At 35.3% G+C, this 20000-nt stretch overlaps 1 protein-coding gene across 7 annotated transcripts in view; it reads left to right on the top strand.

Annotated features, from left to right (window-relative positions):
* Positions 1-20000, top strand: part of NIPBL (NIPBL cohesin loading factor) — a 177816-nt gene that overhangs the window by 131459 nt on the left and 26357 nt on the right. For all 7 annotated transcript variants that reach the window (XR_007505028.1, XM_049794610.1, XM_049794613.1 and 4 more), the window contains 13 exons: positions 3409-3606; positions 3799-3870; positions 3953-4042; positions 5125-5228; positions 6799-6885; positions 9087-9318; positions 10027-10178; positions 10991-11071; positions 12142-12242; positions 14055-14193; positions 14399-14481; positions 15509-15641; positions 16537-16680. Coding sequence is in view for 6 of the 7 variants with exons in the window: in XM_049794610.1 (XP_049650567.1) it covers positions 3409-3606; positions 3799-3870; positions 3953-4042; positions 5125-5228; positions 6799-6885; positions 9087-9318; positions 10027-10178; positions 10991-11071; positions 12142-12242; positions 14055-14193; positions 14399-14481; positions 15509-15641; positions 16537-16680 (1616 nt within the window). In the remaining variant the exon portion in view is untranslated. The remainder of the gene's footprint in view (positions 1-3408; positions 3607-3798; positions 3871-3952; positions 4043-5124; positions 5229-6798; positions 6886-9086; positions 9319-10026; positions 10179-10990; positions 11072-12141; positions 12243-14054; positions 14194-14398; positions 14482-15508; positions 15642-16536; positions 16681-20000) is intronic.

Raw genomic sequence — 20000 nt, 5'->3', positions numbered from 1 at the left:
GATAACTGAAGGATCCCCTCTTGAATTTTTCTGACAGGATAAACTGAGAATAATGCTGCCCAGAAGTTTCTTAAAATGTTTCTTCCATTATTTCTCTGGCATATTGCTTGAAAAAGTGGAGTTGCTTTTGATGGATTCTCAAAACACCATTTGCTGCTGATACTATTCTTGAATTAACTGTTTTCAAAGGAAGAGAGGAAGCTCATAGTTAGAATTTTGTTGTGCAACTGGGTAAAGTTCCTAAGTGTAAAAAAACTGTTACATGCCTCTAAGTTAGGAACCAATTTCCTACTTGGTAATAAGAGTATGATTAGCTTGTCTCCATGGTTGTTCAGTTAGCCAACACTGGAAAGAAACTCTATTAAAACTGAGTGAATCAGTTCAGTCTGAGTTAACATCTTAGCTGCGTTACCCATGCAGGGCTACAGAAGTGCCTATTGCTGTTAATCTGAGAAGGCACATTTCTTACAATGATTTTTTCCCAAGTTTAGACTCTTTCCACCTTTGCTTATATAAACATGTTACTGAACTTTTGTAAAACACAATGTTTTGCTTTTTAGTCTTTCTTAGGGTCCAAAAGAGAAAGATTTGTTTGTTCTGCTTTTTAATATGTTTCAAGTTCTCATCCAACAGATATGCAGTGCTTATGTACACATACATGTAAAAATTATAATGGCAATACCTCTGATCCTTATCAAAGAAGCAGAAAAGAATGTCCTTTTGTTTGTTTGTTTTTTCCTTTTTAATTATAACTGATGCTGCTTTGAGCATGCGTATGAGATCTTGAGGTAATTTCTAATTAGTCTTGATTATGGCAAAGGATTACTGATGATTTGCTTCATTCAGGATTCTGTATTCTCTGTTTACCATATCATATCACCTGTTTATGATGTTAATAAGTAAAGCAAAATTACTTAAGTTGGTTGGGAATGGAGAGAATTGTCAAAAATTTCAGATACCTTTACCTACTATTGACAGTGGCTGTTGAAATTCTTAAATACAAAGTAAAGCAAATTAAGGAAAACTTTCACAGCAGTTATATGCTTTAAGGGATTCTAGGTTATCATATCCACTCGAGATCTGGGCATCATTCTAAACACTTCAGTGAGGACACCTGGTTTAAAAATAAATTTTCATATTTCTCAAAGGATACTATAGAACTGAATTGAGTTAAAATGAGACAAAACGATCAAGAGAATGAAAGATTGTGACAAGTACAATGAACAAATGTGTATTGTTACAAATATGTATTTCAGAATTCTTTTGGTTGTCTAAAATTGAACTTTTAAAAATATGAAATAGTGGTTGTTACAGAAGTTTCTTTGAGTATCTCATGAAGGGACATTCCATTAAATGATGAGAAGTTAAAAATTGATGAAATCATTCTCATAGTAGAAGTGCTAAATTTGTTACTGCATAAATGTTTGGCAGAATTCAGAAGGAAATCAGGTATTAATATGCCAAATAGTCTTTATTTATTAATAAAATCAATAATAAGTCTTGCAGTGTTACTCATACTTAAATTTTTAGTCAATTTTACCTACTTCAAAATACATTTGGTAGAACAGTGATTGTGTTTAGCTGTTCCCATGTTCATCTTATTTGCTTTGCAGAGCCAGCACAACTGTAACACATTCTGTTTTGTCATGCAGCACTGATAAACCTGTCAATTGAAAATTCTGCTGGAAAGCAATATTGGCAGTTACTTTTCTCATGGAGGTGTAGCTGGGGTCAGAATTGGTCCTACAGAGCTTAAATTGATACTGATGTTTTGTAAATTGTGGAGGCAGATGACATCTGCACAAAATACTGTCTCATGGGGGCAAAAGAATCAGTTAAGATGTGTAAAGTCTTTTCACATAAAATACTTACTTTCTTCTCCAATACGTTCATTCCAGGTATCTAAGATGGCCCTCCATTTCTTCAATTGCAGTTAATTCTTAACCATTTTAGATGGTGTTAGTAGCTCAAGCATAATGAACGTGACTACACTGCCTCCAGAAGCAGTACAGCTCAAAGCCTAGACTCAGTTATTACCTTAAAGACTTGGACAATCTCTGTGCAGAAGTTTTTTACTACATTTTCAGAAGTGGAAGCCCTCTAGGGTGCAGTGCAGACCATTAGTATCACCTCAGGTTTAATGATTTTTTTATTAATTCTGAGCCTGGGTAGACTATTGACTATATCCTGTTACGTATACCAGGTATGACTATATCATGGTATGTTTCCTATGGTTCTCAATAAACTGGGGTTGTGGGAAGAAAATTTCAGTTCAGTTCCAGTTCTGTATAAATGCTTAGAGCCATTTTGGTGAGAAAAAACCCTATATACAGTCATACCTGTCTAAATTTCAGGAGACTTTGGTAGAGACACACAGATGTCAAGGCTGTTATATGTAGGTTCACAAGCATAAACTCTGCTAGATGTTTTGGAGCTGTTTTGATCTTCACAGCACGGTGGCAGACACTTCTTTGCTAGTCCAGTTATCTTGTTACATTAGATAATGGAGAGTTGGCCGGTTTCATGGATGAAGCTACCTCCTCCTCCATATGCCTTTTCTATTACTTCTCAGCACCCTCTCCCCTTCAAGACACACAAGACTTTCTTTGAAAATAACAGAACTCTGTTGCACTCCCCCATTTTATTTCCACCAAATCTCTGTTTCTGTATAGAATGTTTATCCCAGGTTCTTCAACATTCACTTCTGCTTGGCTTCTTGATCCTGACTGAAAACTGATTATAATAGCCTTCTGTGCTACTGAATTGCTGTCTGGCCCAGAATTGTGACTCCAGCTTTCTCCTTTACACTGAATTTCCTGCAATATGTATCAAGAGAAAATTTTAGTTGTCTTGGCAAAACAGAATATCTTTAAGCTTGCTGTGTTAGATGGGCAAAGCAATCACTGAGTTGGAATATGGACACCCAGTAATAGTAACAATTTAGATAACTAAAGAAATTATCTCAGTGTTCTCTTATGAAAGGTTGAAACTTACTTTGATTTGTTCCACTTCCCTCACTTTGCTTAAAAGGAGGAAATGCCCTGTAAATTTGTATTTTTAATGTTTGCTGGTGTCATTGCCAGTTTCAGGCACAATTTTCATGTAATTTAAAAGAAATTGTTAGAATAATGCCGTAACAGAATTTTATGTAATAGTTTTAGATTGTTCACTTGCTTTACAGAACAGCTATACAATGGTGTTTAACTTGCAAATCATGGAATCATTTAGGTTGGAAAAGACCCTTCAGATCATCAAGTCCAGTCATAAACCTAATACTGCCAAGTCCACCAATAAACCCTGTCCCTAAGTGCCACATCTACATGTCACTGAAATGTTTAAAAATGTTTAATTTTGAGCCATTGAAACTAGAATTTTTGTAGTTATAATGAAAATGCATTTCATTTCTAGCTTCTCGTAAAAGGCATAAAAAGGATAGAGATGAAGCTTGGGAGTATGAAGAACATGACAGAAGAAGTTCTGGTGACCATAGGAGAAGTGGTCATTATCATGAAGGAAGGAGGACTTCTGGCAGTGGCCGTTATCGTAATCGCAGTCCGGATGACTCTGATATGGATGATTATTCTCCTCCCCCTAGCCTCAGTGAGGGTAACTGATAATTTTAAAAATTTGGTTTTATTCCATATTACTAGTGCATTTTTAATGGGTATATTAAACATTTTAAAGTAAACATCTTTACATGCAGTATTGAATACAAGTGTAAGCAATGTAAATAAATCCCTATTTAATCCCTATTTAACTAAAGACGGTATTTGTTTTACTCTTTATTCTCTTAATTAGTGGCTAGAAAAATGAAGAAAAAAGAAAAACAAAAGAAGAGGAAAGCTTATGAACCTAAACTAACACCTGAAGGTAATTTTAGATTTCTTTTCTACAGTTTATATTTTCTGTTTTGTATATAAAATAATTATTTATAACTTTCTTTTTTCACCAGAAATGATGGATTCTTCAACTTTCAAAAGGTTTACTGCTTCAATAGAGAATATTTTGGATAATTTGGAAGACATGGATTTTACAGCTTTTGGTAATACCTCAGAAATTTTAAAAAACTTTCCCCAACTAGAAACACAAGAAGCACCAAAAAAATTGTATCTCAGTATTTTCGAACTTCTTTCTTGGTGATTTAATTGCCTGTGGTATATGCTAGGGCATACTGCATTTACATGTGTTGCAGCCACGAAGCTGCTCGCTCACTCGCTGCCCGCTGCGGTGGGATGGTGAGCAGAAAATATAACGAAAAGCTTGTGGGTCGAGACAAGGACTGGGAGGGATCACTCACCACTTACGGTCACGGGCAAAAACCAGACTCAGCTTGAGGAAAAAACAAAATCAATTTAATTTACTACCAATCAAATCGAAACAGTATAATGTGAAGTAAAACCAAACCTTAGAACACCTTCCCCCCACCCCTTCCTCCTTCCCGGCTCAACTCCACTCTTGGTTTTGTCTACCTCCTGAACCCCAGCAGTGCGGGGGGACAGGGAATGGGGGTTAGGATCAGTTCAAGTCATGTTGTCTCTGCTGCTCCTTCCTCCTCAGGGGGAGGACTCCTCACTCTTCCCCTGCTCCAGCGTAGGGTCCCTCCCACGGGAGACTGTCCTCCATGAGCTTCTCTGGCGTTGGTCCTTCCCATGGGCTGCAGTCCCTCACAAACTGCTCCAGCATGGGTCCTTTCCATGGGATGCAGTCCTTCAGACTGCTCCAGCACGGGGTTTTCCATGGAGTCACGGCCATCTTAGGACTACAATTGTTCAAGATTTGTTTTACTGAGGGTGGTGGCACAAAAGCTGCAATAAATGGGTTTTGCTACATTAAAAATTTTAGTTTATGACTTTCAGAAATGGATGACTCATGTTAGACTGTTAATGATATTTCAGAACCAGTCATATTTAACAAGTAGTCGTTGTTTTAACCCAGCCAAAAATTGTCATCATCAGTCTTCATTAGATAGAACTATTGATGCTATTTGGAACTATTAGATGCTAGCTATTTGCAAAATCCGTTCTTTTTCTTCAGTTGGCTTTTTCACACTGACTGTAAAATACTGATTTCCTTGAAGTCTGAATAGAAATACGATTGTTAATTTTTTAATTATGTTTTTTAAAGGCGATGATGATGAGATTCCACAGGAATTGCTACTGGGAAAACATCAGCTTAGCGAGTTGGGTAGTGAATCTGCAAAAATCAAGGCAATGGGCATTATGGACAAGGTACATCTTCATAGTCTATAACTCTTTTTGAACATATAATTTTGATAAACCTATAAAAACTTACATCCCCTCTAATAACATTCCACCCCCTTCACATGTGAATACGACAGATACTGTGAACAGTTGTGCTTCTGCTGACTTAGCTGAAGTGCTTAAAAAGTTACATATCTTAATTGTTACTGTCTCTGAAGCTGACACGTTTTTGTTCAAAGGTCCTTCTCTGTGTCAATGCTGACTATATGCCAATATGTAAAACCCATGGCTGAACAGTAAAATCTAAAAGAATTAATCTACTTCCACAAAAACATGTCAGTCTATAGGCTTTGCTCCTTATGGCTGGTGTTGAGCAACCACAATAAATCAGAATCTGCTGGCAAAGTAAAAATTAAGACCCTTTCTGATACGTGCCATCAGTGCAATATAAATGTATGATGTGCAGCCAGCATCACACTGAATTGTCTGCTTCCTCTGTCTCTGCAGAAAGGCCTTTCAAACTTAGGAGATTTAACATCCCAGGTGATAATAAGATGCATTTTCTGTAGACTGCATGTTGTGGTTTCTTTGCCTTACTCTTCCTGACTTCAGTTCAAGGGAACTTTTTGTTGGTGCAGGCTGTTGGTATCACACCTCTAGAAGCAATGTTGTTGCTTTCCTTATCTTCCTGGAACTCTTGGCTTTGGGCAGTCTTATATTAAACTCTTACTCTGCCTGCTCATGACTACTTACTATGTTTATGAAGTGTCTGTGTAGCCACTTATTGTAAAAGTCACTCTGAAGGGTTTTCTTTAATCCAGGAATCAGATATTCTTCCTGGACTTTTCTTCAATCTCCCTACCTTCCTTTGTAGCATGTTGTCAGACTGAGTATTTCTCTTCCCTGTTAGTTCTCACTCTTAAGCTCTGTTCCCTATTTTTCACACATACATACATGTATACATAAAAATCAGAATTTTGTTGCTTCTAAAGGTGAGTGCCAGTAGTATCTGGGTGAGTGAAATTGGCTCTCCTCGAGTTTAGCATAGTCTACAAATTATTTAATCATAATTCTGTAGAAGATCAGTAAGTGAGTTTGAGTTACTTTTTTCAACATGCTGGTTCTTCAAAGTTAATACTGAAATTAGAATACATTTGCTTTTTATTAGCATTCAAATATTGCTTGTTCGTGGAATTTGGATTTTCTCCTAATAAAGCTTTATATGGTCACTTGGAATTTTTGATTGATACTTGGATTAAGTGCATTTCTGTTTCTAGAAGCAAAAGTGTATAACTGCAACATTAATGACAGATATGCAATTTTATATCTATTTCTATGGGCTTTGATGGTTGAAATGCAGTTTGATTGCAATCTTAGAATATATTTCACCTAGTTTATTTATATTATCAGCATTCTCAATTGTGCTGTGTCAGAAACCACAGAAGTCAAGTTCCTTATCTCAAATTGCTTACAATTTAAGTGCTTGAGATTATATAACAAATTCTATCCTTCATCCCTGGACATTATTTTCAGCTTTTCAACTTGAAAGCCTTTTATGTTCCTGCAGCTGTTTGATGTGTTTCTTTTCTTGTTTTAGCTCTCAACAGATAAAACAGTAAAAGTCCTGAATATTTTGGAGAAGAATATTCAAGATGGATCGAAGCTTTCTACATTACTTAACCATGTGAGTTTCAAATTACATAGTTTCACATTGTATAGAATAGTTTTCTTCACTTGAGTCTTATTTAGTGATAGTTTCAAATACTGTGTATGTCTGTGAAAGGAATTTCTGATATAATATGTATGTGATTGAGATTGCCAAATATTAAGATTTGAAATAAAATTCAATTGATTGTATTTTTTCAGTAATAAACATGTTTTATTATAGTACTGATAACTAACAGGTATATTGGGAACAACTGAGTTTTCTTTTTTCAATTTTAAATATAGTTTCATCCTGAAATATTCATGGTAACTGGTGTAATTTACACCATTGGACATTTCTTTGCTACTTCGCTACATGTCCGTAAAACATTCTTTACACAATGAAAGTAGTACTATAGCTTTCACGTAAAGCATATTCTTCTCCTGAGCATTAAGAAAAGAGGAAGCACTTTGTTTAGGTCTGTTCTTATGCTGCAAAGTTAAAGTTGTCAACATAAACAAAATGAACAGGAAGTTTAACATTTCAGGTTTTTTTCCCTGATATTCCTAAAACTACATGGGGATTTGGAGTTTTTATAAGTGATATTTCACATTTCATATATTACTTTATTTCTACACTTTCTAGTCAAAACAGTATTCTAGCAAGAATGGAGTTACTGAGTTTTATGGAAAAAAACCCACCTTGGTCTGCAGAAATAGAGAGTAATTATTTATATTGGAAAGGAAGAATTTGAACTTGCAGATGAAAACCAGAGACACATTATTTGTGCCTAAATACTTTCATCTAGGTAGTTTGTAGGGGTTTCAGAGTTTCAGTGTATGGTTCTGAATGTCTTCAGCAATATGAAAAGTAAGTGAAAAGAAGGTGCTGGTTTATCAGCTCTACTTCACTGTGATTAAATCTATACTAATGCTTTCAAAGTGATACTTTTCTTTTAGCTTTTTGTAGTAAAACTCAGATTATTAAGCAGTTAGTGAAATTGTCCAATTATTGCAGTTCAGAGGCTAAGCTTCAATTAAAAAAAGTACCGATCTTTAGCCAAACAAGTTTTAGATTTTTCTTAAAACCTATTGAATGTGATTCAAATCATTATGGCAAAGAAAGCCTCTGCCAAGGAGCAAGCTTACTTCTTTTACTGTGCAGTGAAGATATCATACCTTCATGTCAGGGTGTTTTCAGAGGCAGAGTGCACTTGCATATTATTTCCAAGATTAATGAGGGGAAAAAAAAAAAAAGAGAAAAGAAAATATTTAAAACTATTTGGGGTTTTTTTAAGCCTCCTTTGTGTCAGGAACAAATTACTTAAAGTCATTCTAGGCAAGAAATATACAGGGATCTCCTAATTTGCAAATTTCTGTTGATTTTACAAATACATATATCACTGTGATACCCTTTTAGATTCTCTTACCCTAAAGGCAGAATGTTGATATGGTTTCACCAACCCCTTATTTTTACAAGGAAAGCCAACAGTATTGAACTATGATGTCATACAGGCAGGCAAGATTCTTTTTCTCTGTAGGCTGTATTTGTACCAGAGGAGCTATAAAACATTCTACCCAATTTTGCTATAAATAATGTTATTACAATATTTAAGTAGTGCTGGGTAGTCATCATTAACCTCATGTATGTTTGGTTTTGCAACTTGTACACACACAGGCATACAGAGATGCTGTATGTGCTAAATCTAAATGGACATATTTGATAACGCATGTTTTAAACCCATTGGTAACAGATGGGTTGGTCTATGAAGCAGTCACATACTTACGAGTTTCGTGTGATTTGTAATAGTCTTTTTGTGTAAGAATTCCCTCTAGTGGTAGAAATTAGGCTGATCAAAACAGCAACTGGTGTGCATAGGCCACTGAAGAAAACACTAGATGAATGAGTTTAGATTTTGCTTAACGTACATCAGTCTTAAGTAAAGTACGTGGCAATCTTCCCTCATAGTGCTTCCCAATGCACAGAAAGCTTCTTTGTGTTCTAGCAGAATAATAGAGTGAAACTTCGAAGACTTGTAACTTAGGGAGACATACTACCAACGTGTTGCTAGCAAAACAAATATCAGCTGATTTCTAAAACAGACTATTTTTATATCAAAAAGGAAATACATTTTATAAATGCGTTTATTTAAGTATATTAGGGTAATGTTATATTTTACTTGGTAAGGATAAAAATTTGACTTCTTGTTCACACTATCCTGTTTTTCTTGCCTGTTACAGAACAATGACACTGAGGATGAGGAGAGATTATGGAGAGATCTTATTATGGAAAGAGTGACAAAATCTGCTGATGCTTGTCTTACTGCTATCAATATTATGACATCACCAAATATGCCTAAAGCTGTATATATTGAGGACGTAATAGAAAGAGTTATTCAATACACAAAATTTCATTTGCAGAACACTCTCTATCCTCAGTATGATCCTGTGTATAGAGTGGATCCTCATGGTGGTTAGTATACTAAGAAATTTTTAAAAACCTTTCCACATTAAAAAATACCAAAACACAATCTAATGTGTGATGATGCAAGTGCTAGGTCTTTCTAGAATAAGATTTTTATATGCAACTCTTGCACTGATAGTTCTTCCGTATCACATACAGCACCCTGAATTAATGCTTTGTGTTAGTTTGAGGATGACGAAATGTAGAGGAAAAAAACAATGAATGAAATGTGTCCTCTGAATAACTTAGTCATACAAAATCTTGGTTTACTGCAATAATGTCAATGTAACCAAAGTATTTAGACTAAAGTATTTAGAAGTTTGTCTGAAGTTCAGCTTCTGTGTATAGTTATTTTATGTATGAATAAGTCATTTTATAGCCCTAATCTCTGTGTATATAATGATTTATTTCAGTGAAAAGTATTTAGTATTTAGCATTTTGTTGTCACATGCATACCTTTAGATGCGGATGTCCAGGTTCAAGAATCTTTTTAAAAATCTTGGATCCAGAATTTAGAGCAATTATGAAAAATTAATATGATGTTAAATTCTTGCTTTACAGCTGATGCTACTAAATAGTTTTTCTTCTGTAAACAATTGCTTTTACTTCGCTGTAGTCATGCAGTTGTTTGGGGGATACTTTTTTGAGAAGATCATCTTTCCAAGATTTGATGTGAAACATTGAAAAAATTAATGAAGGTATTTTTTATTTTTCTAGGATGTGTTTTAAGTTCAAAAGCAAAACGTGCCAAGTGTTCCACCCACAAGCAAAGAGTTATAGTGATGTTGTATAACAAAGTCTGTGACATTGTCAGCAGCTTGTCAGAGTTGCTAGAGATACAGCTTCTTACTGATACAACTATTCTTCAGGTAAGTTTTATCAGAAGAATTTCTGTCTAAGAATGTTTGGGGTTTTTTTTCCCAGAGAGAATGTAAAGTATGATTGTCTCAGTGACATGAAGTATGAAATCAATACAAACTTTTAAATTATTAACATCAGAGTGACTAGTTTGTTGTGTTGTAGGTAGTCTGCTGGAGAAGAGCATTTAATGTTCAAATCTTTAATGCCTTTTCTTGTACACTTAAGAAGAGTTTAACCTGATTGTATTCAAACTCTATTTGATATCATAGTATCATTTGGATTGGAAAAGGCCCTTAAGGTCATTGAGTCCAACCATAAACCTAACACTGCCAAGTCCACCACTAAACCATGTCCCTGAGTGCCTACATGTCTCTTAAATGCCTCCATGGATGGTGACTCTACCATTTCCCTGGGCAGCCTGTTCCAATGCTTGACATCCCTTTTAGTGAAGAAACTTTTCTTAATATCCAATCTTAAGTCTCCCCTGGCGCAACTTGAGGCTGTTTCTTCTCATCCTATCACTTCTTACTTTGGAGAAGAGACCGACATCCACCTTGCTACAGCCTCCTTTCAGGTAGTTGTAGGGAGCGATAAGGTCTCCCCTCAGCCTCCTTTTCTCCAGACTAAACAGCCCCAGCTCCCTCAGCTGCTCCTGACAGGACTTGTTCTCTAATATCCTTTTATAACTTTATTTGCAAATAAAAAGAAGTAATACGTCTTGTTGAATATCTTACCTGCTGAATGAAAACCTACTTGTGAAACTGTGTAAGTATCAGTTTGTTAGTCAAATATACTTACAGTAATTTCTTTCCATTGATAGGTATCATCCATGGGAATAACACCTTTCTTTGTAGAAAATGTCAGTGAACTACAGTTATGTGCCATCAAATTAGTGACTGCAGTAAGTACTTTTTAATTTGCAGTTTCATGTTCCTGTACTTCTGAGAGTTGTTAGGGCACTTACATAGGCTGTATTTTCTCTCTGGTAGAGAACTGAGTTTAGAACTAATTTTATTCTTGCATTTTTTTACAGTTTGGTGTCATAATCTAGAAACAGTATAAAAACTACCTGAGCTGCCCTATTTGCAGACTACCCTATAGGAAGAAATACCCTACTTAAGCAAGGAACTTCTTAATTTTGGTTATGTCATTTAAGGTTTAAACACAAACCCCTTCCTCTTGCCTGTCCTTTCTTGTCTTAAGAAGTATTAGCAATGTGGTTTTCCTTATTTCCCATGTTAAGATTTTAATACATGCTATGGAATAAGGTATATAGAACTAGTAGGATACTTTCATGTAATAGAATAAATCCTTTTTCTCAGCAGAGATGGCTGTGTGAAAAATTCATGGGGCAGATAAAGTATTATTTCAGGAAAAATGCAGCACAACACAGATGTGCTTGTTCAAGTGGAAGTTTTCCATCTTTGTGAGCATGATATACTCAGTATTCTGCCTAAAGAGAGGCAAATTCTACAATCCTGACCCTGTAAATTGAAAGAGTATGTCATGTCAGGCAAACCTTAAAGCTTAGGATATGAAGTAAAACTGGTTTCTCAAATGTGCTCCACAGCCATATGCATGTTCACGTAATTTATGTTCCCACAGAGTTTTGCCCTGCTCTGGAGCCTGAAAGCTTAGTATTTCACTGTTTGACTCTCCTATACATTGTATTCTACAATTGACAAAATTTTTTAAAACATAAGATATTTTTAAGAGCTATTACACATTTATGTTACTTGAAGATTTTTAAAAAGCTGTGTATTTGAAAAAGATTTTATAAATTTTATAAAGAAATGCTTGCCTTGAAAAAAACAAAGTAATGCATTAAAAACAAGGTATGCATGAATTATAATTTATTTAAGCATCATGTAAAGTGTATGTATCTATATATAATTTTTAGCAATATATTTAACAACCGATATTTTATGTAACAATGAATAATTTTCTAACAATCCTGTAACTGTTAAATAGGTGTTCTCCAGGTATGAAAAACATAGACAGTTAATACTAGAAGAAATTTTCACTTCCCTTGCGAGACTACCAACTAGCAAGAGGAGTTTGAGAAACTTCAGGTAATTTCTGGCGTAGATTAATAACTTGCAGACAGTAGCATTTACAGGTTTGTAGACGTAGGATTTTAGGCTTCAGTATTAACTACTTCTTTAAAAATCTGCAACTCCGCAAGTTGCACTTTATTAGAGGTTGATATTTCAAAACAGTGAGAGCAGAATTGCCTGACAAATGTCTTGCAGTAATCACTGTTCCTTATGCCATCATATTTCTGCCTGCTTACAGAAATAATTGAAATATCTTATATGTCTCACTAAGGATGTAAATGAGTGTAATTTTAGTGTGCATTCAGAATGGTTTTGTTGGAAAATTCATCGGTTCTGTTTGTATGGAGTTACATATTTCTTCATTGCTAAGGCTTAATAGGAAAACTCTGGTTGAATTTCTTCGAATACACACTCAGTGCACTCTTTCCATGAAGGAAATCAATTTAATATCTCTTTGAATGAGTTTCATTTAGGAACTACTCTGTTCACTTTAACTGTCTTTTAAGCACTTCAGCTGGATTTCAGTGCATCTTCAGAATAATAGTATAAGTTCAGGTTCAATCTGAGAAAGAATCTGACCTGAACTGGATTTTGTTTAACATTGAGGTTGGCACACTTTATATGATTCTAAACCATTTGGTTTTGGTGTTGATTTTGTTCCTTGATTGCATACATCTTGCCCCGAGACAGATAAATTGTTAATTAAATATTTTGTCTGATCCAGGGTGGATGAACAGGATGTATCCAGGAAAAGAAATACACTGAAACTTTGAAATTTAATTCAGCGACCCTAATGTTAACATAAGTGTTTGCTCCTAGTATTTCCTATTGTTCTGGTTATAGACATCAGAGAGATCTAGCAAATAGGAAGGTGGTAGGAATAGGAGCATAAATGATAGACAGGCTCTTTGAATTAGGACCTGTACCAGAAGGAAGTCATTATCTGAAGACCACAATGACTGCACCATTTATCTGTACAAGTCCTAACTCTGCTCTGTTAAAGGGCGTTCTCTAACTGTGGCTACAGTCAGGAAGGGTACAGCTTACACAAAATCTGATATGAAAAGTTTTTCTCTCTAAAAGTAGTCAAAGATAACTTCATAAAGAAAATGAATACAATCTGTTTTGTGCCGAGTTCATATTTTGATAATCTGGGGGGAGTGACGTTGGCGATTATCACCTTTTCATATTGTTAAGGGTAGCAACAGACGGTGTTGATGTATGTATGGGTAGTAAAGACCATACTAGTTCTCAGGTTATATCATGAGAGAAATGTGGAGTGTATTCATATGGGTCTTACTAACTTAAAGACACACTTAAGACACAGTTAAAGACACTTGCATGCTGAAGTTCCTGTCTCTTATACTATCTCAGATTGCCATAGGTGTAACTCCTGTAGAAGTCAGTCTAGGTCATGGTCACTATTTTCTGGTTAAAAATCCTGCGTATTTCACATACATGAAATAATATATAAGTAATAAATTATTAGGGCAACAAGCCTATATAGTAAGTGCCTTAGCATGTAGGTGTTTGATTTATTAAATATTACTGTAGATATTTTGGCTGCTGAACTTCACAGATACTCTGATAACCATCTGTGGGCTGCTTCAATTCATTTCTTCTGCCTGAGAATAATATTTACTGGTTTTGTTAGACCAAATCTTAGACAGCATAAAAGAGAAGCAAATAACTAGATAAATGTCTAGAACACAGATTTCTAGCTGTGGTAATAATTTTAGAAAGATATTATTTAGGACCAAAACTTTTTGGTTTGTTTTGTCTTTTTTGTTTCATTTTAGTGTTAATGCTGTCTTTTCTTATTAACAGGTTAAACAGCAGTGACACTGATGGAGAGCCTATGTATATTCAGATGGTAACGGCACTGGTTCTACAGCTTATTCAGTGCGTGGTGCACTTACCATCAGCAGAAAAAGATTCAAATTCAGAGGAGGAATCAAACAAGAAAGTAAGATATTTTTTAAAAGCCATGATATTTTTTTTGTGCAGAAATGACTTTGTGTGTTTCTAGGTATAATATTTTATTATGGTGCTCTAGTAACCAAACACTGTAATTTTATGTCTGCTGTAATTATTTGATGCATGAGAAATGCTGATCTGGAAATCATATTTCTGTGTATGCTAAAATAATAAATATATCTTGCTATTTTTAGGTGGATCAAGATGTGCTTATTACTAACTCATATGAAACAGCTATGAGAACAGCCCAAAATTTCCTTTCAATTTTCCTTAAGAAGTGAGTACTGTTGTATTCTTTAGCATATTGATGAAACCAATTCCAAATAAAGTCTGTCATACTTTAAGACAAACCTAACCATTTCTCAGTGCTAAATACCTACTCATAAAGTATTTAGATCTTTATAGATCCCTAAGAGAGCTACCCATCTGGACGAAATTTCTTACGGAAAGCAAAATCTGCAGAGGTCTTTTTATATTTAAGAATCTGATGGTTCATGTAGCATCCTTGTATTAGTGGTCTGTTACTCATCTGAAGCCTGGAAGAGAAGGCTGAGTAAATATTTAAGCAGTGAAACCATGTTCATTTAGTCATCAGAATGACAAAGATACAAAAAACCTATAAATTACTTTCATTTAGGTAAAGTTAGAAATGTCAATAGCTCAAAAGGGGAAAAAAAACCCCCTAGTATACCTGAATAGCAAAAGGTTTTCTAAGAATAAATCCTGAGGCTTTTATCATGTTAATTTCTACTCTTAAGCCGAAAGGCTATTTAATAGCCATCTAGCAATCTCTCTGCATACTTCCGTTATCATTAAAGTTAGGGATGCCACATATAAGTGAAACACTATCAGGTATTTTATCTTTTGATTTTTTTACATTCAGATTTTAACCTTTGTGGGGCATAATACTGAGATGTCTTATCGCTGTCAGATGAATCAGACAAAGCTTGAGGAATACAGACACAACACCTTCTAAATACCCCACTCCAGCTTGAGCTTTACAATTTTACCTACTTTGTCCATCCCAGTTAATGCAGACTTTTAACTCAAAGCAATAAATAAAAAATTACAGGATCAAAATTCTTCTATCTTGGATTAGCTGCTTTACTTGCAGTGCAACTTGGAGTGATAAATGTTTAAACTATTTCTCCATAAATGGATAATTTGCTAGTATTTCAGATACTTTTTTTACAATTGCATGAAACTGTTTTTCTGATTAAACATAGGGTTACTTCTCTTTGTTTCAGAAGAAAAGCTTTAACGGCTCTTAAATTTGCTTACAAAATGCATTTTCTTTTAAACAGGTGTGGCAGTAAACAAGGGGAAGAAGATTACAGGCCACTGTTTGAGAACTTCATTCAAGATCTTCTTTCCACAGTCAATAAACCAGAATGGCCAGCTGCTGAATTGCTACTTAGCTTATTAGGAAGGCTATTGGTAAGGCATTCTTAACTATTATATTAATTTATATTGTATTACAATGAAGACTTTTTTATTTCAGCTGAAATTGCTACAGGAATGGTTTCTGATTGTTGATACACATGCAGCATTAAAGAATTTTCTTGTGTATCACTACTATGCAATACATAGATAATAAAATTTGGTGTAAAGGATCATTGATATAGAACTTGTTAAAGGTGATATGTATACAGTTTCTCATAGAAGTCCACTTCCACTATTCCATGACATTTTCAACATGAAAAAATGCCATCGTATAGCATCTAGTAAGTGTAGATACTAATGTGGAGTGAAGTCAGACTAATAGCTTTAATTATTCATGTTAAATATCTTCTCTGCACTATTCCTTTAGCGCAGAACCTGAAAATAATTAAGTGGGTTTTTACCAATAATAGCATTTACTTATGATATTTTACAGAATGTGAATATTTTTGTTTACATGTTTTTTGAGAGTTGTTCTTCAGTACTACAATGTAATTAATACAGTAATTTGAGCTGTTTCTTGGAAAAATACTTTATGGTCCTGCTCCTGGTAAACTGTAGCTTTCTTTATACTTGTGTGAATAATGAGGAAGTTGCATTATGGTGCCTAAGATCTATGCTATTGCAAAGGATATCTGCTGTACTCGTCGTCTGGTTTATTTTATGAAAACACATACTCTAAAAAACTCTGTAGAGAGACAAAGAGACCCAATAAAGGAAGAAACATTAATATAAGTAAGTACTGTATCTGAGAGATAATAGTAAATTACATAATTTTATGTCGCATGGAAGTTAGGTGGAGTTTTCAATAAGGTTGAGCAATCTCTTGTGAGAAGAATGTCAGTTGCATAAATAAATATTTGTTTTTAACAGTTTATTCTGTTTTTCTTAGGTTCACCAGTTCAGTAACAAATCTACAGAAATGGCATTAAGAGTTGCATCACTTGACTATCTTGGAACTGTAGCTGCAAGACTGAGAAAAGATGCAGTCACTAGCAAAATGGATCAAGGATCTATAGCCAGAATCCTTAAACAGGTGTGTGAAAGATCCTGTGCCAGATGGATTGAGATGTATCTATTCAAATACTTGAAAATTTTAAAGATGTTTTAAAAACTGGCATTTTGGAGAACCAGATTTCTGAATCAAATCTACTCAATTTATAAGTGTCACATTTGTTAGCTCATGTCTTTCTTGCACCATCTCTGTAGTAATCATATGAAGTGGTTAATTACAGCGGTTAAGCCAGTTTTCTTGTGACAATACAGAGGAAATAGTGGAGCAACAGTTGGATTCTGCTTAAGAGGCCTTACAAATATGTATGTATGTGCATTTGCTATTGCGAAGTGGTAACTCAGCTTCTGGCACTCATATACAGGCTTTAGAAAGTTAAACTACTAGGCCTGTAAGGTTAGTTTTTATGTGATGTAACTGGTATTGGTCTTTTTTTTTTTTTTTTATGCTGGATGTGCATATACCTTTCATTAGGGGGTGCATATTTGCATTTCTGCTAATGCTGCTCAATTATCAAAGCAATGTATGCATTTGGGCTCTATACAGTACATAGTATGATAAGAAAATTTCAGATCTTACATGTTCTTTTAAAACGTGGACTTGCACATTTCTGATGGACTCTATACATTTCTTTCTGAACTGCTAACTGTTCTCAGTATGATCTAAAGTTGAGTACTCATATGAAGTTCACTTCCCTTTCAGTTACCTGAAAAGACTACAGATCTATTACATGTAGTTTATAATGAATGTTACAGATTTATGTTGAAGGAAAAACTTATGCACTTTACAGGCATTCAAATACTCCTTTATGAGGCTGGTAATTCCCATAACTTTTGTCGATTAGAATGTTCTACAATATACAGTGTCAAATCTTCATGTCCATGGCTTAATATAATTTATACTTCTATTTTCTAAGGGCTTATAACACTGATGTGTTGGCAGCAATTCTGACAACTCTACATTAGACTTTGTAGGGACATACTTTCGAAGAATCCTTTTCTCTTTCCTTATTTCCAGAAGTTATAATAGTATTGAAAGATATTCCAAAAAGATAAATACCTGTGCGGTGACCTGAATTTTTCTGTTTCTTTGGGGGTTTTTACAGGATCAGGCAGTAACTAAGTATGGGCGTCTGCAGAAAATAAAATTGCTGGGGGCAGTTGAGTGCTAACAGCATTTTTTTCAGTTACACAGGAAGCTTAACATCAGTGATGGTAGACAGTACCATCTGTGCATTGTGGAAGGTGTGTACTATACACTACCCAGTCAGGGTAGACAGTGTGTTGTTTATAAATTATTTGTAACATAAGAACAAATAAATACTTGGAAATGTGTACGTGACAGCTAAGCATCACAAACAGCAAGAAAATAAGATGATCAATTGGTAGACATACTTGGCTGTCATCATCAGAAACTGAAGTTGTTATTTCCATTCAGAAATGAACTTGTACCTCTACAGATTTTTCTTTCCTGCTGAATTGAATACTTAGACTCCGGATATTTCCTTCTATGCTCTGATATCATTACCAGGATATTCCCCAATGACTGATGAATGCTTATAACTCTCTGGTTTGGACTTATGATCCATAGGATTAGATATAGGAGAAAATCTGTTCTGGTTTGACATTTTTAAACAGTAGATTTTTTTCATAGAAATCTGTCATAGATTTTCAAGTTGATTTGAACACATGTGCATGCTTTTCTAGATACACTGATGTTCTGGGCTTGTAACTGTACCTTTCTCCACTTGCTGATGTTTGCAAGCTATATTATGTGCTGTATTTGTGACAAGATTCTCAATCTGTGCTGTTCATACAGAAGTAAAAATGGTTGTAAGTTATGAGTTTTATTGCTAAAGAAGAAAAATGTTTTGTAGCTGAAGAATTTTAAGCCAGAAATTATTCATCTACTTTTATTATGAATATTGAACATGATTTGTTGTGGGCTTCACATTTCTCTTTGTTTGTTCTGGATTTTTTGTTTGAAAATAGGTAGGCAGTTAAGGTTCATCAAGCAACTCTTTTATTCAGCTAGTTATCCACAGAATTTAACATTGGTTGAAGGCTGGGATTTTGAATCACAGTCTGAACAGATATTAGGGTGCCAAATATATATATAAACCTATATTAGTATTATGTGCATTGTAGACATGTTTTGAACTCTTGAACCCCTTCACTTTGAATAAATATAAACCCTTTTGTCTGCTGTAACATCTGCAACTGCAAGGACCTGTATATTTCGGTATAATACTAAGGAAAAAAGGGTGGTTTATGGTTTAGTTTTATGCTGTCTTGTAGATGTTGAGGAAGTTAGTTCATGAGTTTGCTTTTATGCTGTTTTTTAGATGTTGAGAAAGTTAGTTTCCGACTCAGGCACAAGTTCATTGATACTGATTTATTCACCATAACCTGTATATGGGAAGAAGTACATTGTCTCATGGTCATATACGAGATCATTTTTCAATTTGCATAGGCTAGAACTATTTAAGAGATCAGAATATACACAGAATCATAGAATAGTTTGGGTTGGAAGGGACCTTTAAAAGTCATTTTGTCCACCCCCCCCTGCAATGAGCAGGGATGTCTTCAACTAGATCACGTTGCTCAGAGCCCCATCTAACCTGTCCTTGAATGTTTCCAGGGATGGGGCATCTACCACCTCTCTGGGCAACCTGTTCCTGTCTTTCACCACCCCTCATTGTAAAAACTTTCTTCCTTATATCTAATCTAAATCTGCCCTCTTTCAGTTTAAAACCATTACCCCTTGTCCTATCACTGCAGACCCTATTAAAAAGTCTGTCCCAGTATTTCTTATAAGCCCCCTTTAAGTACTGAAAGGCCACAATAAGGTCTCCCTAGAGCCTTCTCTTCTCCAGGCTGAACAACCCCAACTGTCTCAGCCTGTCCTCATAGGAGAGGTATTCCACCCCTCTGATCATTTTTGTGGCCCTCCTCTGGACCCGCTCCAACAGGTCCATGTCTTTCCTGTGCTGAGGACTCCAGAGCTGGGTGCAGTACTCCAGGGAGGGGTCTCACAAGAGCAGAGTAGAGGGGCAGAATCATGGCCACACTTCTTTTGATGCAGCCCAGGATATGGTGGGCTTTCTGGGCTGCAAGCACACCTTGCCAGTTCATGTCCAGTTTTTCATCACCAGTCCTTCTCCACAGGGCTGCTCTCAATCCCTTCATCCCCCAGCCTGTATTGAAACCAGGGACTGCCCTTGGCACTTGGCCTTGTTGAACCTCATGAGGTTCACATGAGCCCACTTCTTGAGCTTGTCCAGGTTCCTCTGAATGGCATCCCATCCCTCAGACATGTCAACTGCACCACTCAGCTTAGTGTTC

This window comes from Accipiter gentilis, chromosome Z (genome assembly GCF_929443795.1).
Source record: "Accipiter gentilis chromosome Z, bAccGen1.1, whole genome shotgun sequence".
In the NCBI taxonomy this organism is placed as follows: Eukaryota; Metazoa; Chordata; class Aves; order Accipitriformes; family Accipitridae; genus Astur; species Astur gentilis.
Note: the sequence above shows the minus strand (reverse complement) of the source record. Positions and strands in the feature narration are given on the sequence as shown.